The sequence below is a fragment of the Ceratotherium simum genome, chromosome 1, assembly GCF_057802395.1.
Source record: "Ceratotherium simum simum isolate JZ-2026a chromosome 1, ASM5780239v1, whole genome shotgun sequence".
Classification (NCBI taxonomy): domain Eukaryota; kingdom Metazoa; phylum Chordata; class Mammalia; order Perissodactyla; family Rhinocerotidae; genus Ceratotherium; species Ceratotherium simum.
Genome location: NC_141900.1, coordinates 37,325,022 through 37,350,179, shown reverse-complemented (window position 1 = coordinate 37,350,179; position 25,158 = coordinate 37,325,022). Strand labels below are relative to the sequence as shown.

The window sequence follows — 25,158 nt, the reverse complement described above, 5'->3', positions numbered from 1 at the left end:
TTACTTGCCTCCTCAACTGAGCATGCTTGTTCATTAATTCCCCTTTACATCTGAGCAAGGCAACCCCCTGCCATTCCCTGCTCATTGACAAAACTTGGGGGAAAGTAAAAATTAGGGTGAAGACTGACTATAGCACTAAGTTTGCTAGCATTAGAAAAATCACTACCTAAATAAAGTTATATGCATGCTGCAATAATAATAATATCTTTTAAAGGACTGGGTGGCTTGGAGAGAAGTTCTGGGTAGGTAACAGTCCACAGGCAACCCAAAAGATGTTGCCTTTTCCTGAGGGGCAGTTTATACATTAGAGACATACATAAGATGAGTACTGTCTACATTTTATTTAGTGTCCCTTGAAATAGATATTCATTCTCATTATAGACACAATACATGGCAATGAATAGATGTATAACTGTGTAAGCGCATTATTTAAATGGATGTGTTTTATGTCAATCACTTATTTTTTCTTTATCACAGAAGTGCTTGACATTTAATCCAGCCAAAAGAATATCTGCCTACAGTGCCCTGTCTCACCCATACTTCCACGACCTGGAGAGGTGCAAGGAGAACCTAGATTCCCATCTGCCGCCCAGCCAGAACACCTCAGAGATGAATACAGCCTGAGGTCCCAGCCGCTCCCTTGAGCCGATCATCCGAAGACACCTTTGGTGGCTGATGGGTCCCCCTGAGTAAGCCGGGCAGAGCTGCTGAGGATCACTGGCTGGAGACCTTCTAGTTGCCGTCTTCTGGATGGGCTCTGCTTCTCCACGGAAACCGTCTAGTTTACTGTTTTGAAATCAATGCAAGAGCGATTGCAGCTTTATGTTCATTCATTTGTTTGTTTGTGTGTTTGTTTGTTTCAAGAACCTGGAAAAATTCCAGAAGAAGAGAAGCTGCTGACCAATTGTGCTGCCGTTTCATTTTTCTAACCTTGAGTGCTGCCAGTGTGAAGTGAAAGCTGAGTTATGACGTAATCTCTCTGCAGCTGCCGGAGCCTGATTTGGTACTTTTGAGTGAGAGAGTGTGTGTGTGCGCGTGTGTGCGTGTGTGTGTGACTCTTGATCTCTTAAAGTGTTACTTTCTGTAAACGACAAGAGTAATTGAATTTTAAAGACTCAAAGTTATGGATAAATAACAGATGTCTGTCGACTGAAGGTGTCTCACCAAAATGAGCTTCTCAAATTAGAAAGTTGATCCTATGTCCTCAGCATTTCTTTTCTGGCCAAAAGCAGTAAATTTACTAGCAGTAAAAGGTTCACTACTAGATGAGGTTTTATACACACAGCAAAAAGAAAAAAAAATTCTAGTATCTTTTAAGAGACCTGTTTTTAAAGCACACATTCTACTTACTCTTCAAAAAGCTGAATTTTCTCATTATAAGTCAGTTTTAACCTGTATAATATGCTTTATTGTTTTTTTTTGAAAAATACCCTAAGCTTTTCTTACTTGCTGTAGATTTAGAGAGTGTACCTCAAATAGGCAAAATTGTCAAAAAAAAAAAAATAGAGAGTCTTTATTTCCTGGTTTGGAATTTATTTCCTTTTTGTTTTTTGTTATTGTGTTTTGTTTTCCATTTTAGGAATTTGTCAGAAACTGTTTCCTGTTTTGGTTTGGAGAGTAGCTCTCTCTGACTAGAGACAGGAATGCCATTTAAGTTTCCCCACCTATTACACTGTACTTTTTCTACCATGCACTGCCTTGTTTGCAAAGTACCCATCTTATCTATCCCCCAGCGCCTCTAGTAGACTTGACTACCATTACATAACTCATAACAGATTGCTTACACTGTTCCCATGTACCTCCTCCTTTCTTTATTTCTTTCAATGAACCTTTCATAAACAGTTATATTCAGATTATGGTTTATGGCTCCAATTCCACAATCCTAACAGGGTCCCCTATGTTCTCACTCGAATGTGATCTTCCTACCCCGGCATTCACTGTTGTTACCTAGGCAATGAGTAGAAGACTGGCTCTTCTCTAGCACCAGCACATAGATTGCTTTAAACTGTTACTTAGTGTTTTACATTTTTATAGAATATATTGTCAGTGCAGTATCTGAGGGAATGTCCTTAACTATTTTTTAGAAATAGATATTTACTCTATAAGTGATCTTTTCTCCATCCCCCAGGCTGTGCTGTGTTTCTAGTGCCTTGCGCACACTCTTGCTCTCTGCAGAGCCAGCCTGACCTGGGCCTTGTGAACAGCTTTACTTTTTCTTTTGCTTTGTTCTCTACAGTACTTTATAGTCCATACCTTCTCTGCCTTATATGTGGTTAGTGCTCAGTCGGCTCTAGCAACCAGAAGACACAGAGATTAAGTATCTTTTGGGAAGTTTAGCTGCCTTTGCTTTGTGACTCATGTTTTGAGTGCATGCAACAGTTAGACCATGTTTAGAGTTAGGGTTTTCAAAGAACGGACATTGCTTCACTAAGTAGAAAATGTTCCAGATGATGTTTTATGCATTGTCAAGCCTTACTGAATCCTTCACAGCTTAATATTGTAAATGACTATCTTGAACAAGAGAAAAATTAGGAAGTTTTTCTCCTTGAGAGCTTTTTGGGTCGGGAACCATTCTTGTTTAATACATATATTGTTTAACATTGTTCTAATTTAGTAACTTGAAGAGCAGGAAAATTTTTCTAAAGCAAGCTAATGAATGAGAAGATGGGGCATGGGAATGTTTTATACTTTCTTCATTGGGACAACATTATGTTTTGTCATCACTGTAAATGCTTGAGACATAATGAATCCAGAGCATTCAAGTTAAGGTGTACTTGCAGTCTCCCCTGGAGAAGTGAGTTCTGCTTTTCCTTTCATGGGGGTCAAAATACAAAGATATTTTTGCTGGGGCCTAGAAATTGAATTTCAAAACACACTGCACTTGATTGATCATCTTTCAGTTAGAATTCATGGTTAGAGTGAACATAACTTGAGTTTTTGCTTTTGCAAAAGTTTTTCATAAGTTCACTCAAGAAAAATGCAGCTGATCTAAACTGGAATTTTTTCAGCATTCTTTAGAATTTTAAACAAGTAGAGAGCTCAACATTTATTTCTCGCATATGCTTTTAGTTCATTTCTCGGTAGTGTTTGTAAAGAAAACTTAAGGCACAAACATTTTGGCATTAGATACTTGGCAAATTATTGTCTGAAAGGCAGAATGAGAGGGTATCTTGGCCTCTTTAAACTGTCACCAGCTCTTCCATCGGTGTGGTTCTTGCACTTGAGTGATTACTTTCTTGTTTTATGTCTTTTGCATCCGGGCTCACCATTTCTGAAATCCAGATCCCACGCCGGCACCCTTGCTATTAGGGCACTTTGAAGCATATAGCAGAATATGCATATAGGCACTTACTGAACAGCTTATTCTTCTGTGACATATGGTTTCAAACATCTTTGCCAAAAGCTAAACAGTGGTTAGCTGAAAAGGTCACACTGCCCCAGGCTTACACCCAAGCAGCTTATAGCAGTAAAAATAGGATGACAGATATGAAATGACACTTGAATTTCTTTCTAGGACTGGCGCAGGAACGTGCTTGGTAGTTTCTATATGATACTCCGTTCTAGCAGCCCAGCACCGTGGGAACTGTTGTGCAGGGTGGAGTTTTAAGAACTTACATTTAAAAAGAGTAAAAGAGAAACCTATTTAGGCATCATAAGCTGTCATGTGGCAAAGGGTAATAAGGACCTAACCTTATAACCTTAAAAACACAATTCCCAAGAGCTTGTAAGAACCCAGTGCCTCCCACTTTGTCTCTCCTTTGAAGTGGATGGGAACTACTCAAGGAGCAAAGAACCTGTTTTGGAAGAAAGCTCTGGGCCATTTCAGCCCCGGTATTCTCATGATTTTCTCTCAGGAAATACACACTATGAATGGCAGACTTTGCATTTAGCCCCAGGTGATTTAATAAAAATTGTTCAAAATATTCACCTAAGAATAGAATCTCAGCCTTTTAGTTTTAAGTAAAAATGAAAATTTTGGAATGCACAAGATGTTAATATCTTAAAGAAAATGTACCTTTTAATAGAGAAATTTATAGTTTGACTCCAGAATGTGGTACTATCTGTCTTGATGAGAAAAAATTTAAATAGTACCAAACATTTTGAACCTCAAATTATGTATTTAAATTGAGTTTTTAACTAACTATAGCTGCTTCTCTTAAAAGTGGTGCCTATAAAAGTCAGTAATGACAATTCTCATTCCATTAAGGAAATTAAATCATGTAAGCTTCCTAATATCATAAACATATTAATATTCTTCTCTCCAAAGAATTGCTTATATTCTTTAAGTGACAACTTGACTATTTTTCTGATAAGCACATGAGAGTGTCTCACATTTTCCAAAAGCAGGCTTTTATTGCATTGTTGGGTCTAGGAAAGCATAACGTTAAAAGATAATAAGCCACTATAATTACTTAATTGTGTTAGAAACTATAGAATATTTACCTTGGAAAGAAAATATTAAAATATTATCAATTGTTTGATATTGATAGAATTCAAAATAATGCATGTTTTACATTATGACACAAAAATAATGCCTTTATTTTATAAACATAAAAATGTTATGATTTTCTAAATCTTTAAAGATCATAAATCAGTGGGCAATGGGTAGAGGAAATTCTGGAGAAAATGAAAGTATTCAAAGAAGGATAGTTTCAAAGTTATATATATTTTGAAGGACATATTTTATTAACAAATATATTGTAAGAATTTATATTAAAGTCATCTGGTAACTATGAGCTTGATACGTACGTTCAAAAGCAAATTTTATGGAAAAGCCATTCCAAACAGTTACCATTTCAAAGGTTGAGCTGAGCAAACTAAACCATCTGAATTCCTTCCTTGTTTCATGGGAAGAAGCAGCCCCATGAGGCTACATTCATCATGTAAGCCTAAGAATGTCCACTGTGATAAAATATATTTTTAAAAGGCATGTGTTTCCTATACCACCAGGATTTTTTTAAAATTGTGAAACCCAAACCGTTTATCATGTGCATTCAATACATTCATATATGTGATGAGGAAGATAGTTATGTGTTCCTTCTCCACAGTGGAAAAACCTCTCAAGGCTACCAAACGCCTGTCAAGCAGTGTGAGTCCTCGGATAATCAGTAATGGTGTCTTCCTCACAAGCATAAGAAAATAGTATCTTCATTTCTTACCAATGCAATTTTCAACCTAGTTTTGTTACATACCTATATCTCAAGCATTTCTAACTTGTAATTTTTCAGAAAACAAGCCAAAAATATTCCTTTGGCCTTTTCAGTCTTCTGACCTGGTGAATAACAAATGTAGAAAGAGGAGGGGTCTGATTTTTAAATGTTTTTTCACAATAGTTCTTTGGGTTTTTTTTTAATGAAGTGCCAATCAGCTTTTCAAAATGTTTTCTATTTCTTAGTATTCCCAGGGAGTTGATTTAGATAAATAAATGGACTTCCATCAACATATTTATGTTTCCTTGTTACTGGTGCTCTGGCCTTCAAGAAGAAAACAAGAGCCGCCTGAAGATAAATACAGGCTTTTTTCAAGCCTCTCTTTAAATACTGTTACAGCAATTTGAAGTTAATATGGTAGGAAAGGGAGGTGACTTTTTTTGGAAAAGTCTGTTTTAAAATTCACACTGTACTGAGAGAGGCTTTCTTGTTTTATTCCAGTATATTCCACAAGGTGGCACTTTCAGGGGGGAAAAAATCTGAGCAAGACTAAAAAGGTACTTAAATACATCACTTTAACTTTATTTTTCTGCATATATTTAACTCTTGCCTAGCACTTGTTTTTCAGAATGATTAATGGTCTTCATAATCTTCTGTAACAGACATTTTAGTTGTCAGCTAGAATCTGAACTATTGTCTGCAAGTAAATTGTTCTTGAGGATGGATAATACACCCATTTTGATGATTTAAGTGTGTAAAGAAAGCCTAGTCATTCATCTGTTCAAGAAACATTTTTTTGAGGTACCTAATTACCTCACTTTTCTAGGTATGGAAGTTACAAAGATGGACAGGCTTATTACTAAAAAGGCAACACTCATCTGTGAACAGGATAGTTTTGTTAGAAGTATAAAACTCCAGTGGCCCCAGCCAAAATACCCATGACCCCCTGTCTGCTGCTTTCACATTCCTTACTATGGTAGCCTTTAGATGTTGATCAAATTTTTAAATCCTTATTTTAAAAATCAGATGAACAAAATAAGTAATGCATCAGTAATTAAGTAGACAAAACTATTTTTTCTGAAGAATGGCAATGCTGAAACAGAGCCCTAAAATACTAAAAGACTTGTATAATCACAAGTGTAAATTCACAAGAAATTCTAATTTTTTAAAATTTTGTCTAAGCATATAAGCATAATAACTTGAGTGTATCTACATAAGTCTTTCATTTCTCCACTTTTGAAGTTCCTTGGTAACTTTATACTCTATATATGTATCCATACACTCATGTTTTAATTCACAAGTCTGCTCAGAAACCCATTATCCCCCAGATGATTTCAGTTAATTTTAAAAGTCACTTTCCTCAATAGTGTCACTGAAATTTAGAAGGAAGGAAACTGTAGTATTTTTCAGAGTTTCCTTAGCACAGCATAACAGAAGGCAGTTTATTCCTTCGGAGTGGCGGAAAACTGATAGCGCCTGCTTAACTTTCCTCCAGAGTAGCCGGCAGGCAAATCTCAGTAATCCGTACTGAATCAAAATACCGCACACTAGGAGCTGTCAAAAGCTCTTTCAGACATTGTAGGCCTCATCCCCCTGCTTAAAAATCCCACTGAAGTAGATTTCTAGGTTAAGATTTCCCTGAGTGGAAGGCCGACTTCAAACCTCCAGTTTGTTATCAGTGGGCCAGTCTGAACTACTTGTCCGTGTTCAGAACTTCACTCCCACCTGAAAACTTTCTGGGTCGCTGCACCGTGGCCCCGCCCCTTTGGTAGTAGAGTGGCAGTGGGCGGAGCTGGCTGGGACCCGCCCACTACTCGCCTGTTAGTACCTGAAATGATGTTCAGACCCGGCGGGATACTGTCCGAGGTCCATGTGCCCTGCTGCTGTCTCAGAGGCATCTGTTCTGCAATCTTAGGAAGTGAAATGTCCTTAGAAGCAAACGGGTGTCTTCTGTGCGTAAATAAGTACAACACAATTCTCCGAAAATTCGGGTATAAAGAGATGCTGCTGTGTATGAAGCTGTCTACCAGGCATCTCTGAAGCTCTAAGCTCAGCTTTTTTTTTTTTTTTTTTTCTTAAGAAAAGATGTATAATTACAGGAAAGATGTTTTTATTTTTTTATTTTCTATCATTCTACGTATATGATGGCAAAAGATATGCCTGGAAAGTTTTGTTTTGAAAATTTGTTTATTTTCTGCTTCATCCTCAGTTGGCAAAAGCTCCTAATTCTTTAGTCTCTAATTTCTTCCTTCTCTTTTTTCTTTTTCAAGTAATTAAAGGTATGTAAGCAAATTATCTCATGTAGTGCAGGATTTTGCTGTCTAGAGGAATCTTGTGTGTGAACTGTTTCGTCAAGCAGATAATCAACCCCTTCTCTATTTTAGTAGTTTGGATTGTCAAATGTAGATTTTCTTAAAGAGGGCACATAACTGTACATGTTGCTACCAAGAACTATGATTGTAGCACTAATCAGCAAGCATAGAGCCAGTTACTCTGGCTTACAGTTACTTAATTTCTAACTCTCTGTGGTTTCTAGCCAAATTCCATTGATGTGCTTAGGTTACAGTCCTGAAGACACCTTTGTACCCTTACTTGAAAGTTTCTAATCTTAAGTTTTATGAAATGCAATAATATGTATTAGCTAGCAATATTTCTGTGATCACCAGCAACTTTGAATTTGACCTTGAAGTCTCTGAATAATGAAAATAGATCCCAGCAGTAATACATTTCTTGAACTCCCCAAATTTGTTGTGTATCTTCTCATTTTGGTCCTGTGTTTGCAACAATGTACACGTGAATATCATAGTTCCTCACTTTGTATTCATTTATTTTCCTATGACTAGTAATAAATATATTAGTTAGTACATGGAATGAATAGCATCAGCTACCCCTAGGATCAGCGCTTAACAAGGTGGGGAATGTCTATTTCAAGTTGTTCTACATTTGCGTAAATTATTTCTATTATTATTCATGTATATTATTTATTTCTGAATCACACTAGTCCTGTGAAAGTGCAACTGAAGGCAGACCGCGTTAGGACTTGCATTTAATGTTCATTATCATGATCTTGATGGAGCTAAGAAAGTTAAAATCAGACTAAGCCCCCAATAAGCTGCATGCATTTTATCATGATTAGTAAAATTTAAGTCTGTAGATGTAGTGTTTTTGTGTTTAGATGTTTCATCATTATGTAAAGGAATTAAAGCAAAGTACTTTGTAGTTCTTTTGTCAAATATACATATAGTATAGTGTTAAAATAGAGCAAAAATAAAAACCACAGGTGGAAAAGCATCAGATACTGCGTTAATTTAGGAACTCTACCAGATGGCCATTCAAGTAGATGCCAGGCAGAGACAGGTGCCTGGGCGGGGCCTCTTGTCTGGCCTTGAGAAGAAGCTTCCCTCCAGTGATTTAGTGCCCTCGTAGGTGTTGTGTGCAGTGGCGGGAACAGGTAGTACTGTCGACAGGAGAACAGTGTGAGAGTTTCCCATAGAAGCAGAACTGTCAGCTTGTGCCTTGAGGCTTCCAGAATGTGCCAGATGGAGAAGTCCAAGTTTCCGTGCTTCAGGCAACTTCGTTTTGTACAGAAGCAATCCAGTCTGGTAATAAAAACAAGGATTGCATGTACAATGGTCAACAATGGGATTTTAACAACTAACAGTCCCCAACACCCCAAAAGCTTGTTGCATTTCTGGTGTTTTAGGTTTTGATCTGAAGGTTAAACGGCAAGTGTTTGGTATAGAAGAGCAGTATGTGTTAAGAAAAGCACAATATTGGTTCCCATAGCAGATTAGACTAGAGGGTTTTATAGGATTGTTTCTGAGATGTGTAAAAGCACGTTTTCACTGTAAAATGTATGTGTGTTTCTGCATTCCCATAGGGCCTAGTTAAAACTTTCTTCTAGGTTTCAGCAAGGCTGTCACACCCAGTGAGCTTTTTAATTTTTTTTTTTTTTTTTGACATAGAAAATATTTTAAAGGTAGGAAAAACTCTTAATCTGAACATTTGACTTGTTGGTTTCTGTGTTTGAAATCACGGTTCTGGAGGCGTAGAGATTGTACACGTGCATGTCAGATACTAATCGAGGCTGTGAGAACCAGCCCAAGATAACCAGTACTCCCCCATCCCCTGCGCCCCTTCCTCCCTCCCTCTGAAGAGCTCCCTGCCCCTGTCCTGGTCTGTGCATGTGGTGCTCTCCATCCTCCTCTGCTGTTTTTTGGGCATCAGGGACATGATGAGAGATGCTTTAGGCATCACAGGTGCGCCTACTTAGGCTTGGCCACTACCCCTACTTGACCTTCGGCTGGCCACAGTCGTCAAGAGAAGGTTCCTGGTGCTGGGCACAGAATGCACTCACGACACCAATCACTAAGGCCTTCTAGCATCTTCGTATATATCTTGATTTTTTAAACCAAGTCTTTCTACAGAGCATTCAGTTTTGGCTGTGGTACAAAGAGAAAAACGAACCAAGAATATAAACCACATTCCAGGCTGCTGTTTTCTGTCCATCTACAGGCTACACTTTTACTGTATTTCTTCATACTTGAAACTCATTCTGCTATGTTAATATCAGGGTACAGATTTATGTTCCTTAAAGGTGCAAAGTTACTCTCATTCCGTTTGCTCATATTGCTACAGAATGCTCTGTTTTGGTGCTTTGAGTTCAGCAGGTCAAAGAAGCAGTGTGGAAATTCACTGCCTGGAACACAGTCTTACAGGAATGTTGCCAGATGGCTTGGTGTTAGATATTGCTTCTGCTCTTTTCTCTATACACAAGATTGAGAGTTACCACACTGGCCTATCACGTTCACCTGGGTGTCCTTCTCACAGGGTACATAAACCCTGTGCTCTCCCCAAGTGTGAGTGCAGTGCAGCTCTCTGAAAGCAGAGACCTTCCTACATATCCAGATCCTTTAGCCCTCAAAGAAAAATGGCCTTGGGTGTAGACAGGAGCAGAACGGGAAGGACCGTCTCACTTTAGCGACCATCCCTCCGTTCCATACAGAAAACCCTCCTGAGGCAAAAAAAAAGAAAAAAGAAAAGAAAAAAATAAGGCTTATCTGTAAAGTTACCCTCTTCATAGTGCCCTGAGCTGAATGATCTTGCTTCCTTCCCTTTAGGTAGATGAAAATACAGGTCAGTTTATGTAGACTCTTCCCACCTGAAGAAGAAAATAGAAAAGTAGGGTTTTTTCATGTAAAGTAGGTAATCTGATGACCAGCAAAACTTACATTAAATACCCCATCACTGGCAATCTGTTTTAGAAAGTAGCTCAAGTAAGGGATGCTTTATGACCCAGGATTTCTGAGGTCAGAGGTCGCCATTCTGGCATGTGCCTTACTGAAGACTTTTTAGAGAAAGAGAACTGCCAGTGATGACTGTTGCAATGGCAAAGGTAGCATGTCAAAATTCAGAGGGTTACGGATCAATAATCCTTTGGAAACTGGATGTCTTACTGGGTGCTAGAATGCAAATTTAGGTATTTATTGTCAGATAATGGAATTCATTGTTTTTTAAGAATTGGTGTTGAAATGTCACTGTCCAGTTCATTGTTTTCACTTATGCACAAGCTAAATTGAAGCAAAAAGAGAAAATGGTTTGTATATTTGTCATACCTTTTGTATTTCTTACAATAAAAATATTGGTAGCAAATAAAAATAATAAAAACAGCAATTTTAAACTGCTTTCTTGGAAATGAATTAACTATTGTAGCTATTTTTTTTTACTTTAGTGTAAAATGAATATAATTGCAGTGAGTAAAGTAATGTATAATTAAGTAGCAAGTTGTAGCAGAATATGTTTTAAACTTTTGTTTTAAGAGACTCCTTTTCAGGCTTCAAATGTTTACAAAAGTAAATAGCTCATTGAGCTTAGAGCTTCAGTAACAAATATTTAGTAATGTCTTATTAGTTGACTATGCTAAACACTGAAGACCGAAAAATGAGTAAGGCACGGGCAGTGCTTCTGAAGCTTATAGACTGAGACCGTGAAAAAGGTTTCACATCAGATATGACGTTTGAGTGGACTCAAAAACAAGAGTCAGTGTTTGCCAGTCATATAAGGAGAAATACTTCTCGTGTGCAGAGGCATGCAATTATGAAAGAACGAGCAGGAAGACTGGTAAAGCCAACCTGGGGCAGTGGCTTTCAAACGTTTGGGTCATAACCTGTAGAAAGAAATATAATCTAACAGCATGATCTGGTGACACATACACGTGCAGATACACATATACATATACCAGAAACTTACATTTCACGAAATGATGCTATGTGCCCCACATGTGTTCTCTTTTCTATTTTATTATCCTCCACACTTTGGAAATACTGGTGGCAACCCACTAAATTGATTTCACAACCCCACTAATAGGCTGTGATGTAGTTTGAAAACAATTAGGGGGGTGGGTGTGTGGAGTCAGGAAGTAATGTCAAGAAGGAGTTAATATGCCATACAAAGGAGTTTGGAACCACTGAAGGATTTTAAAGAGGGAGACAATTTTTGTTAATGTAACTCCATTTTTTGTTCGACCGCTTGTATACTAGATGCAGAATGATAGACGAAGCAGCTCCTGAGATAATACATAACAAACCAAAAGTGGGACCGTAGGTCCTATCTAATACATATATTCCCCTCTTTTTGTAAAAAATCAGGTATTTTTAAATTAGTCCTCCGGAATTCCCTGGGAGCTCTCATTAGGACTTGCCTTAGTTTAACAGGCCTAAATTGCATCTAAATTATAAAAACTACACAAAATATTCAGAAAGGAAAATACAGAGAGTCAGAAATTTGATCTTTGTTAAGAAATTGAAAGTTTGTAGTTTATTAAGAGGTCAGTCATGGCCATACATGTTTCCACAAACCATAGGCATCTGCAACCAGGTTTGACTGGATCATTTTCTTCAAAGTCGTGTACAAAAAGATCCTTCAGTTAGTTAGTTATCTCTAGTTCTCTCTGCAGTACACTTAGAACCTCATTCCATTAAGAACCCGATGGGCCTTTGCTGCTGATTTTGCCCTTTGGAGTGTCAGCTGCATTTACACTTCCCTGTTCTCTAGGGAAGAACTCCTCATGGCACGGGTGGGCCTTGGGAGGCCATATTTGTTCTGCAAACACTATTTTCCTGGACATAGCAGATGGAGCAACCAGAATATCCCATGGGATGTGGGACCAAGAGACTGACTGTGTCAATCTCATATGTCTGTAAATTCAGGGCTGAAGGTGGCCACGTTTCTCCTCATGTGCACAGAGGATCATGGGGAGCCAGTCTGTGGAGAGAGAAGGAAATGTGCAGAGACGGAATCCAGACAGCCTTCTGGTTCCTGTTTCCTGGGCTCTGAAACTCCCCATATCCCTATAATGAAGTCTGCCTCCAGCTTTTTTTTTTTTTTTTTTTTTTCCTTGACTTAGGTAGCTCAAGTAAATTTCTATTCGTTGCAGCAAAAGCCCTAATAGAGCGGCCTGCTCCTGTCTATCAGCAGTGCAGCCTGGGGCCCCTGCTCTACATTGTAGTTTCAAGCTATTGAAAAGCTAAGTGGAAAAATAGTGTCTTTAAGTGTGGATGAGAGCAAAATTAGTAGGGCCTGCATTTTTCTTTTTTTTCCTCTCTATTTCTTTTTTTGGTGAGAAAGATTAGCCCTGAGCTAACATCTGTTGCCAATTCTCCTCTTTTTGCTCAGGAAGATTGGCCCTGGGCTAACATCCAGTGCCCATCTTTCTCTACTTTATATATGGGATTCTTGCCACAGCATGGCTTGATGAGCAGTGCGTAGGTCCGTGCCCGGAATCTGAACCTGCAAACCCCAGGCTGCTGAAGCGGAGCATGCAAACTTAACCACTATGCCACCAGGGCGGCCCCAGGCGTGCACTTTTCAAATTGGAGTTCCCAGAAACCTGAGGTATACAAGGGAGGATACAAAGCTCCCAATAAACAAGGTCTACCTTCCTTGAGCATCAGTTTTACTTAAAAGAGAAAAATGTTTTTTATTAAAGAAAAAAGGTATTTTTAAACTGTATAAAAAAGACATTGTGGAATAGGATGCAAAATTCAAATTTTTAAAATAATATAGATGACTTCAAAGACATTTTATGACTTTAATAACTGCATAGTACTGTACCACCAGATCCCTCGGTACAATTCACTCTCTTGGGGAAAATTTTGAGAAGCACAGTATCAGCCAAGAGGAGACCTTAGTGCTTGGAATGGGGCCCATTGTTCTAAATGCTATACCTCTTGTGGTCTCCGGGATTCCTCATTGGAAAACATCAATTCTGACAGTGTATTCAGAATACTGCAAAGGAAAGTCAAGTTTACTCATATTCACTGAACATCTACTACTGGCCTCAACTTGAGGAAGATTAGCCCTGAGCTAACATCTGTTGCCAGTCTCCCTCTATTCTGTATATGGGTCGCTGCCACAGCATGGCTGCCAACCAGTGGTGTAGGTCCATGGCCAGATTCCAAACCTGGGCCGCTGAAGTGGAGCATGTGGAACTTAACCTCTAGGCCACCAGGCTGGCCCCCTGGCCTCAACTTTCAAAGAGCATCTGATACAGCAGCAGATGTGTCAAGAGGCATTGGTTCAATAGTGATGGTTGATGATAATAGATCCTCACTCCTCCTCGTTGGATTTCATTGTGATACAGTTTTACTTAACTGTGGGTGGAGCAAAAATGGCACTCTCAAGAGGAAAAGGGAGGCAATTAACATTCAGTGAAACCCCCGAGTACCAGGCGTTCTGGTACAAGCCATACAAACTGTATCTTATTTCATCAAGTCATTCTTATCTCCAAGTGAGAAGCAGATGATGTGGTCAGCTCCAAACAGTTCTGGAATAAGGCTGCATATAACACATAAGAAGGAAATATGATTGCATGCTCTAGGGTCTAGAGGTGCCTGGAACAGGGTAGAAGTTCAATTAGTGTTGAATGAATGAGTGAATGAGTTTCCACTGATGGGACAACTTATACGTAAGTGCTGAAATAAAATGATTACATGCTTACTATGAAATACCTAAAGAATAGAAAAACTATGAAGAAAAAAATTATTACTTGAGGGGCCAGCCCAGTGGCGTAGCAGTTAAGTGCCTGCGCTCCACTGCGGCGGCCCAGCGTTCGCAGGTTCGGATCCTGGGCGCCCACTGATGCACCGCTTGTCAAGCCACGCTGTGGCAGCGTCCCATATAAAGTAGAGGAGGGGCATGGATGTTAGCCCAGGGCCAATCTTCCTCAGCAAAAAGAGGACGGTTGGCAACAGATGTTAGCTCAGGGCTGCTCTTCCTCACAAAAAAAAAATATATATATATTACTTGAAATCTCACCACCTGGATAAAATCACTGCTAATATTTTGATAATTTCTAGATACCTAGCTTTACATAGATACACATAAGATATGTGAATATAATTTTACACCACGAAGATGGGCTGTACACCCCATTCAATAAGTTGTGCTTTGGGGGTTGTTTGTTGCTTTACATAATATTCTGGATAACTTGTCATTTCAACAAATACAAATCTACATCGGGCCGGCCTCGTGGCTTAGCGGTTAAGTGCGCGAGCTCCGCTGCTGGCGGCCCGGGTTCGGATCCGGAGCCGGGGGCGCACCGACACACTGCTTCTCCGGCCATGCTGAGGCCACGTCCCATGTACAGCAACTAGAAGGATGTGCAGCTATGACATACAACTATCTACTGGGGCTTTGGGGGAAAAAAAATAAATAAATAAAATTATATATAAAAAAAAAAAAAAGAATCTTCTGTAGAGCCTTCACAACGATCATGGTCCTGCCGACACCTTGATTTAGGACTTCTAGCCTCCAGAACTGTGAGAAAATAAATTTCTGTTGCTAAAGCCACCCAGTCTGTGGCACTTGGTTGTGGCAGCCCTAGCAAAATAATACAGTAATTCAACGGGGAAAGGACAATCTTTTCAACAAATGGTTCTGGAGAAATTGGATAGCCATATGGGAAAAAAATGAACTTTAACCCTTACCTCACACCATGAAAAAAAAAAGTAATTCAAAATGATTCATGGACCTAAACAAAAGAGCTAAAACTATAAAACTTGCAGAAGAAAACATAAGAGGAAATCTTTGTGACTTTGGGTTAGGCAAAAATTTCTCAGGACACAAATAGAAAATTGATAAATGGCACGTCATCAAAATTTAAAACTTTAGCTCTTTGAAAGACATTCTTAGGAAAATGAAAAGGTAAACCACAGATGGAGAGGAAAAGATCCCAAAATGTATTTTGGCAAAGTATTAGTATTCAGACAGTCCACTTTTTTAAATGGGCAAAAGATTTGAAATAACACTTCACCAAAGAAGATAAAACAAGTACTGAAATATGAACAATTGCATTAGTCATTAGGGAAATGTCAATTAAAATCACAACGAGCTATCACTACACACCTACTAGAATGGCTAAAATTTTAAAATTTGACAACACCAAGTATAGGTGAGGATATAGAACAACCAAAACTCTCACCATTGATCTCATTAATGCAAAATGATGCAGCCACTCTGGAAAGAGTTGGGGAGTTAAAGTTAAACGTACACTTACAATTCAATTCAATGTATTTACAATGTATTGTAAATACATTCTAGGTGTTTACTCAAAAGAAATGAAAACAGATGTGCACACAAACACTTATATATGAATCTTCATAGCAGCTTTATTCATAATAGGCAAAAACTGGAAACAATCCAAATGGCCATTAAAAGGTCAATAAATAAGCAAATTGTGATTTATAAACACTACTACTCAGCAATAAAAAGGAACAACTGTTGATACACACAACATGGGTGAATCTCTAAAGCATTATAAGTGAAAGAAATCTGACATAAAAGGCTACCTCCTATCTGATTCCATTTATATGAAATTCTAGAAAAAGCAAAACCATGGTGACAGAAAACAGATCAGTGATTTCCAGGGGCTGGGAGACAGGGAAGGGGATTAACTGCAAAAAGTAACAAGGAAACTTTTTGGAGAAATGAAAATGCTCTCTATCCTGATTGTAGTGAGGGTTACATGGCTATTTATTTGTCAAAACTCATAAAACTGTACGTTTTAAACTGGTGAATTTTATTATATGTAAACTATACCTCAATAATGCTGATTTTTTTTTAAATTAAGGGTGTTCTCTTTCAATGCTAACAAAAGCCAACCTGAAATAATTGGCCAAGAACTTTTATAGCTTGTGAGTCACCTCAACAGGGATGGAACAAGAGGAGAATTATAGTGAAACTATAATGCACTGATTCAGTTGAAGCTCTCATGAACATCAGGAATTTTCCTTTCTGACTCATTTTACTTGGTAACTTCCACTGCCTTCGTCCATTAACAGTACTGAACCAGGGGTTTATTAAAGTGAGTGGCTACTTGGTTTTCATGACTCAAATTCTTTTTCAAAAAATCCTCTTTATATTTTTTACAGTGAGAAATATACCTGTCAAGAGCACAAGATAATCATGTCTAACGGTCATTGTTTTCTCTCTGTGTAGGCAAAATTACATCCTGAGGTTACGTGATGAGTGTGGAATCAGAGAAAGGGGAGTTGGTTAGCTGAGCAGTCTTTCATAAAATAAATCAGAAAAGAAGGGGATAGGGTGAAAAGTAAAAATTCCTATGCTCCCCTCCAACTCATACTATTATGAAGCAACCACCACTAAGAGTTTCTTGTGTGACTTTTCAGATATTTTCTTGGACATATTCAAGCATATATATATGTAAGAAGTTGAACCACATGAAATTGCCATTTTTATAGGTTAGAAATTGCTGAATATCAACAATTTCATATGGTTCAACTAATATATCCTCTCATTAATACACATGCTCTCATATTCTATATACTGTTCTATAATTCTCTGTTTCTCTTAATAATGTATAGTGGCCACTTTTCCATATCAATACATACAGCTGTACATCACTTTCTAAATACCTGGATAGTTTGCTATTGCAGGGTTGTACCATACTTTATTCAATCAGTTCCCTTGTGATGGATATTTGTCTTGTTTCCTGTCTTTTGCTCTCTTGGTTAATATAGTTGGATGATCACAATGGCTATTGTCTTCAAACATGAAAGCTCTCTTCTTCCATCTCCAGTTTAGGAATATGCCCACCCAAAGAACAGATACTTGGGTTTGTGGATTGGGTTTCTGTGTCTCTCTCCATTGTTGAAATTCTTAAACATCCACACAACAATGGAAATTCAACTATACTATTAAATTTGAACACGGATCCCAGTTCGTCCAAGTGTACTTAATGTTAAAGATACCATTTGAGTTCAAATCTTTGAATGCTACTCAAGTTGAAAATCCCTCCCCCAGCGAACTGTTCTTATTATTATTAGACTGCCACTATTTAAAGCTTTGCCTTTTATCAATGTTCATGTTACTCCCTTGTTCAAAAAGCTTTGCCTGCAGAATAAAATAAAACTTCTTCCCTTGGCATTCAAGGCCGTTTGCCCCCAGCTCCAATGTACCTTTCCAGTCTGGTTTCCCCTCTGCCACATGTGGTCTGTGCTGCCACACCTGATCGCATGGCCTTTCCTTTTACTCAGGCTGTTCCCTCTGTTGGAAATGTCCTTCAGTCTCAGCTCCTCTGTGGGAAGTCTGCCTACCTTTGCAGTCCACCTGTAAAGCCACTTCTCACTCCTCCGGCACCCCTCCACCAGCAATGTGATGCTGTAAGGAAAGCATATGCTTTGTCACACCTGCGTTTGAATCCTCAGCTCCCCACTTTCTCACTATGGGAACTGGGGCAAATTACTTGACTTCTCTTAGCCTCAGTTTTTCTCATCTGAAAAATGGAATCTAATCACTTGGTTTTGCCTGCAACATGTGGGAGGGCATGCGGTCCATAGATGGAAGATAAATGTGTTTATGAGCAGATCACACATGAATAGAGGATGGGTAAAGGATTTCTTTATTCTTCTCATTGAGTCACTGTGAGTTATATCCTGAGGAAGCCAGGACTGATCCAGTCTTTATGTAGTCCACTCAGATGAGCTCTCAATAGCTTTGGCATTCTTCATTACCTCCACACGCTTCTCAGTCATTTTCCTGTTTCTCTGTTCTCCTCTCGGATCCATGCTCCACCTGGGAGGGGCCGTGTATACTGTCAGAGGGGGAGACATCTACAGGAAACAAACCCTTCTGTTGACTTATAGCATTATTATAATTTTAAAAATCTCTGTATTCTGTATAATCAACCAAAGGAAGTGAAAGGTAAGAAAGAGCTAAAGAGGAAAAAAACTATATTCTCCCACAGGTGTTATCATACTATGTTGGAGTGTCAAAAATAATATCTGTAAAGTGTCTGGAACATTAAAAACACTATAACTGAGCCATGAAAAAAAACCCTTAATATTCACAGGTTCTCCTCTTCCTCTTGTGCATACAGAGTTGCCTGTCTTTGGTCAGAGGTCCCAGCTTAAGTCAGGGGTAATGGAAGAGGAAGAGACATGAAGGACTGGAGGCCCACTTTACAGTAAAAAGCAAAGTGAGTTACTCAGGAGAATGAACATTTAGTGGGGAGTAGAACCACCAACGGCTGCATTTGAAAGAGTTTGGGAAAGTTTTGAGAGAGAAAACGGGAGTTGGGAGCATCTGTTGTGCAATGTCATGTGAGAAAGGGAGAGAGGGAGACAAATTGGGAAAGATTATTTTAAGGAATTTTCTTGTATGTAATGAGTTTAAGCCCATTTTGCCATTTTCCAAGTGTCCAGAAAAGATCCAAATTAATTTTCAATTACTTCCTAATGACTATACTAAAATGGGCGCAGAGGGGCCCAGCTTTAACCAGGTCTATAAATACTTAATAAATATAGTGACTCCTTCTCTGGAGCCTCGATCACCTCCCTTGAAGTTTTAATACTATACTGACAATATTATGACATGCCATGTAGTAAAGTTGGCCCTGTGTATGTTTATCTCCCCTACTAGGTTATAAACAGTCCCCTCGAAGGTAGGGATTGTGTCTTAACCATCTTTGTGTCCTGCCCCAGATCCAGCTTCCAGTCACCGGTTAGTGAATTGCACAAAGTAGATTTTCAAAAATTAGTGTGAAATGAATGCACGGGTGATGGATGAATCAAATTGAACTTAAAGGGCGATTTCGTTAGCAACATCTATGACAGCACTGTATTCTCCCCCTCACGTCCTACCTGATGGACTCTGTGAGGGACCACATCTGTCCTGGTCCTCACTTTATCCACAGCACTAGCATTACGTTAAGCACACAATAAGCGTTGGAATAATCTTTGCATTCCCTAGAATGCGTATTTCCACGTATCAGGAATGGAAGAGAGAAAAACAATCCAAGGCCAAACGGAGGTGAGATGCCGTGGTGAGGCTGCTGTACAGAAGAGCAGTTCCCGCCTGCTCCTAGGTGGGTGATAGGGGATAGGAATGCCCCAGGAGACCCCTGGGAACCGCGGGTGATCGCCGGCGCCGGTCTCTCCTCCGCGGCGGTAGGTGGCGCTGTGGCTGGGCCCAGCCGCCCGGTCCGCACGGCGCCGCTCTCTGGGCGGGGTGGGGAGTCGACAGAAGGACTTGCGGCGGGCCCGCTTCGGCCGCTTTGCTGGCCTGGTCTGCTTCTTCGTGTGACTGTGCGCTCAGTCCGGCACCATGGGGAAGCGGGACAATCGGGTGGTGAGTACCCGGGGGGAGCAGTGGGGCGATGCTGGGCCCGGCGGCAGGAGAGTGGGACCCCTTGCTCTTCCCGGCCTGGCCTAAGGGTCAGCGGCGGCGCTCGGACCTCGAGCCGGGAGACCCGGCTCCCCCAACCGCCGCCGGGCCTAGACGCGCGTGCGCCGCGCATGCTGTTGGCGCCTTCTGGCCCCACAGCCTTTGCGCCGTCTTTCTTCTTGCCTCTTGTCCGCCTCTATCCTCTGCCACCTCCAGTCTCGTCGCACCCTCTGGCAGTGCTCCCTGGCTCCCTTCCCTCCCGCTCTCGGGCCAGCAGTGTCCTTTTTTAAGAGCTGCAGGGGCTCAGGGAGACCTGTCCCCTCCAGTATGTTAGTGCAAAGTCTGAGGCCCATGGAGGCGGCCGGGACTCGCTCCCGCCTCAGGGTTGCCCACCCCATCTCCGCGTCCCTCTCGTGCGCGGGTGGGACAGAGGCGCGGAGGCCTCGGACGCGCTCCCTGCACCCGGGAGCCTGCAGCGCCCCCCAGATCTAGCGGCAGGCGTGCTCCGTTTGAGAAGTAGGCTCGAAGCATTTGGCTTTTTGTACCCAGCGCCCAGCACTGCCTGGCATCTAGTAGGCCGGCCCCGTAGAAGAATGAATGGCGTGAAAATAGTTGACTTCGGAGTCAGGCGCAAACTAGAATGTCAGTTTTGGTCCCTCAGGAGTTGGGGGACTTAGGACAAGTTGCTTTTCTTCTCTTACCCTCAGTTTCTTCATCTGTAAAAGGAGATCAGTGTTGTCCAGAGCCTTGCAGAATAGTTGAGACCACAAAAGGCAAGATGGCCAGGCGAGTGCTTCGCAGGAAAGTTATTACTGTAGTAAAAGAGATACATACATAAATAACTAATAGAGTAAGAAATGATATCGGATAGAGGTTCCAGGTTCTGAGGGCATTGAAAAGAGAAAGTACTTTTGACAGGTGGAGATGGGAGGAAGGCACTCTAGATGGCTACTGGGTTGGTTTGGAAAGCCCAGGTTATGAATCAGATTGGATGGGCAGTAAACATGAGGAATTAGCAATGAGGTTAGGTTGCAGCCTCACAGTTCCTGGGCTTGTCTGTGATAGAGTTTTAACCACTGAGTAGTAAAATGAAAAAAATATATGCAGTTAAAGCTCATGTACTAAATTTAATGAACTACCTTTTTAATTCAACGATTGTCTCCTTTGCGGTTTTTTGGGTGGGTGGGGAGTGCTACAAGAGCATTACTTTTACGAAATGATGACATTTCCCATCTTCAAAACGTTTGTTTTAATTTTATATAGTTTTCATGATCAAAGATGTCTGGGAACCACAGTAGTGAACTTTGATTACAAGGTTGACTGACGAATGTTCTTTTCTCCTGCTTTCCTGGCTGTAGGTCAGACCTTGTTGTGGTATCCTGATTCTCATAGAGTTGAAATGGTTTCTGCTGGAGCATCCTTAGGCTTGAAGTGTTGAGTGTTTTGGCTCTTTAATGCTCTTGGGTCTTGAATCTTGAAATTGCCAGACCTTGGATGCAGGTTCATACAGAGGCCTAAGATGTTTTGTTTTCCTGGGGAAAAGTGTTGGTTTATACGTCTCTTCAAAGCACTTGAAAAACTTTTCAAATGAGGTTTATTTACCAGAGCATTTTGATAATAACTCTGGGCTCTACTTATTATTTAGTATGCTGTCTTGGCACAGAGTGTTCTGGTAACATTTTGTTTGCACTTCGAAGGTTGTGGGAATGAAAACATGAAATTAAGAGGTAGAACACGCAGATTGTTTAATTCTGTCTCCTCATTGCATGGAGGAGGAGATGGAACTGTTTAAACTGGGACTATAATTTGAGTCATCTGATGCTTAGTTCAGTACATCATAACTCTTGATTTTGAATAACTAAATGAATGTTTCCCTCTGAAAATACTGGCATTTTTTTTCTTCTTACATTGATGATAAAATCGTAGTTTTAAACATGACAGAATTGCTTTCTTAAAAAACCATTAAATTTCAGTTTGAAAGTTTTTTTAAAAATAGACTTTATTTTTTAGAGCAGTTTTAGGTTCACAGCAAAATTGAGCAGCAAGTACAGAGAGTTCCCACGTACTTCCTGCTCATAGTCCGGCACAACCTCCCCCATTTTCAACCCCTGCCCCAGGGTGGTACATTTGTTAACAGCGGACGACCCTACATTGATGTCATTTTCACGAAGTCCCTAGTTTACATTAGGGTTCACTTTGGTATTGTACAATTCTCGAACACTTTTTTTTTAACTTAACATTTTAATTCTCAAGATTCGTAAAGGGCTCTTGAATTCACGCTGGTCACCCTTTGTGCCCGTTGTTTTACAGAAGTTTCCGTCATGTTCTTTTCTGTTACTTTGTGCCCTCTAAAACAGCTGTACCCTCTAGATAAAACTAGATAATCAAAGTAACTAATGAAGTTCTGCACATTTTGTCTTTAGCAGTTTTACTGCATTGCTCTTTTCAACCTGCCCACTTATATATTCCTTTGTGCCCAATTTGCCATCCTGAGTTTCAAAAACAAATTATTTTCTGTTACCCAAACTCATGCAGCAGTTTGGAGCCACAGACAATTCTAGTTACATATAAATATGAGTATTTGACTCTATAAGGTCACAGTACTTAAAGCGAATAAGTCATAGTGAGATGTTTCAAGAAATTGCACAATTTATTTATTTTAACTGATGCCTAACCACCCACCCCCTTAATGTTAGGAGCATTATTTTTCACACTGATGAATAAGTGAAAAAGCTTTACCTTTGTAAAATAGTTATTTTTTTTGTTTTAAAAACCTTTCTGGGCCGGCCCTGTGGCTTGGTGGTTAAGTGCGCGTGCTGCGATGCTGGCGGCCCGGGTTCGGATCCCGGGTGCGCATCGAGGCACCACTTCTCTGTCCAGCCTGAGGCCGTGTCCCACATACAGCAACTAGAAGGGTGTGCAGCTGTGACATACAACTATCTACTGGGGCTTTGGGGGCAAAAAATAAATAAAATCTTTAAAAAAAAAAAAAAAAAACCTTTCTGTTGTGCTTAGGAAAAAAAAGCATGAGCATAAGCATGCTTATGATTATGAGCACAAACTAGCAAGTGTTTTGCAAGGAACCTAGCACATAAGAAGCACTTAAAAATATTGCTGTTATAATTGAAATAAATAATGGAGATATTTGGAGTGTACTTAGCAGACTGAGGATAGTGTTTATGGTCAAAAGCTTGTAAGTTAAGCCTTATTGCATACTCAATGATAGCTCATGTAATTGTACCATAAATTGTCTATAACTAATAGTCCTAGCATGCGAATATACTGCTTTACTCTTTAATTTTCCTCTGAAAGATAAACAGTAAGATAGGCCAGTATGTACTTTGGGAAAGCAGTTTCACAGTAGACATTAAGACACATAAAAATGTTAATATGCTCTTAAGATATATGCTAGAAAATTTGAAGACTGTAAAACATGGTAAATGTTGTGATTTTTTTTTTTAATTAGAATGAAAAATTACCACTGTACTATTTGTGAATTTTTACTTGAAGACAGTTCAGCTCTCTGAATCGGAGCAGCAGAACTGTGGTTGAATTTTTCTTATTTTTTTTTACTGTTAATATTATGATAAGGTTTGTGTGTAGTTTTTTGTTTTGTTTTTCTTTTACAAAGGTAATGAGTTACTGGGGCCAGCCTGGTGGCGTAGCGGTTAAGGTTGCACGCGCTGCTTCAGCAGCCCGATGTTTGCAGGTTTGGATCCCGGGCGCAGACCTATGCATCACTTGTCAAAGCCATGCTGTGGCGGCATCCCATATAAAGTAGAGCAAGATGGGCACGGATGTTAGCCTAGGGCTGATCTTCCTCAATGAAAAAGAGGAGGATTGGCAACAGATGTTAGCTTAGGGCTAATCTTCCTTAAAAAAAAAAAAAAAGGTAATGAAAAAAAAGGTAATGAGTTACTTAAAATTTTTTTTCTCCAGTGTATGAAATGATGAAAGTAGACATCTCCCTTTACATTTTAGTGCACATGCATCTAAATTTTTTAAAAATTACAGCTATTTATTAAAATGGTATCTTATTTTTTGGCATCTTGCTTTTGCTTTTCCCTTGAGAAATCCTGGACATCTTTGCATATCAGTAACTATAGATCTACCTCACTCTTTTTAATGACTATATAGTATTTCATTTGGGGGGTATATGTTAATATATTTAATGAATCTCAATTTGATGGCTATTTGAGTGTGTTCAATTTTACCTATTTTAGTAATTTAGTTTTAAACATCTTGTATATATTTGCATTCTTTGGAAATAAAGTTTTTACAATTTTAAACTTAAAATATTTTATCATTAGGTATTGCTAAAATTATGACATAATACCAAAGAAATGAGAAGGTGGTAGATATTATGCTCCTGTTTTAAAAACAATGAACTTAGCTTGCACGTTGTACTCACTTCTGGTTATTAGGATTGTCAGTGTCATTAGCTGAGCCACAGCTCCTCTATTGCAGCCTCCATTGTTTGTCATACTTCCACAAAATGATTGAAATTCTCTGCAAAGGCAGTTGAATGAAATATTTGAGGGTGTAACAGTTGATATAAAAAATATCACTATATGCCTCTGTCTTTAATGTTACATTTGATATCCACATCTAGCGCTTAACTCTGTAAACATTTCTGACATTAGCTCTAGCATTCATTCCAACCTGTAAGAAAATTATGTTAAAAGTAAATAATGCTGCTGTGAACATGGTATACACATATCTGTTTGAGTCCCTGCTTGCAATTCTTTTTCAGTTCCACTTAGAGGTGGAATTGCTGGATCATACGGTAATTCTCTGTTTAACTTGCTGAGGAACTAGCAAACTTTTCCACAACAGCTGCACCACTTTATATTCCCACCAGCAATGCATAAGGGTTCCATTTTCTTCACATCCTTGACAACACTTGTTATTTTCTGTGTTTTTGATAATAGCCATCCTAATGAGTGTGAGGTGGCATCTCATTGTAGTTTTGATTTGCAGTTGCCCAATGACTAGTGATGTTGAACATCTTTTCATGTGCTTGCTGGACATTTGTATATCTTCTTTGGAGAAATGTCTGTTCAAGTTCTCTGTGCTTTTTTGTGTGTGTGTGTGTGAGGAAGATTGGCCCTCACTAACATCTGTTGCCAGTTTTCGTCTTTTTGCTTGAAGAAGATTGTCCCTGAGCTAACATCTGTGCCAGTCTTCCTCTGTTTTGTATGTGGGACACCACCATAGCATAGCTTGATGAGCGGTGTGTAGGTCCATGCCTGAGATCTGAACCCATGAACCCAGGGCCGCCAAAATGGAGTGCGCGAACTTAACCACTATGCCTCTGAGCTGGCTC

The 25,158-nt window shown here is 39.6% G+C and overlaps 2 protein-coding genes across 7 annotated transcripts in view; both read left to right on the top strand.

Moving 5' to 3' along the window:
- Nucleotides 1-10,833, top strand: part of CDK6 (cyclin dependent kinase 6) — a 231,248-nt gene extending 220,415 nt beyond the window's left edge. For all 4 annotated transcript variants that reach the window (XM_004431342.3, XM_087420530.1, XM_004431343.3 and 1 more), the window contains exon 8: nucleotides 478-10,833. In XM_004431342.3, the coding sequence (XP_004431399.1) occupies nucleotides 478-624 (147 nt within the window). In that variant the 3' untranslated portion in view covers nucleotides 625-10,833. The remainder of the gene's footprint in view (nucleotides 1-477) is intronic.
- The window catches only part of FAM133B (family with sequence similarity 133 member B), a 41,894-nt gene continuing 17,620 nt past the window's right edge, over nucleotides 885-25,158 (top strand). For 2 of the 3 annotated variants that reach the window (XM_087420768.1, XM_004431344.3), the window contains exon 1: nucleotides 19,666-19,796. In XM_087420768.1, the coding sequence (XP_087276894.1) occupies nucleotides 19,773-19,796 (24 nt within the window). In that variant the 5' untranslated portion in view covers nucleotides 19,666-19,772. Of the gene's footprint in view, nucleotides 1,004-19,665; nucleotides 19,797-25,158 lie in introns of those variants that run through there. The other variant, XM_087420717.1, reaches the window with a different exon arrangement.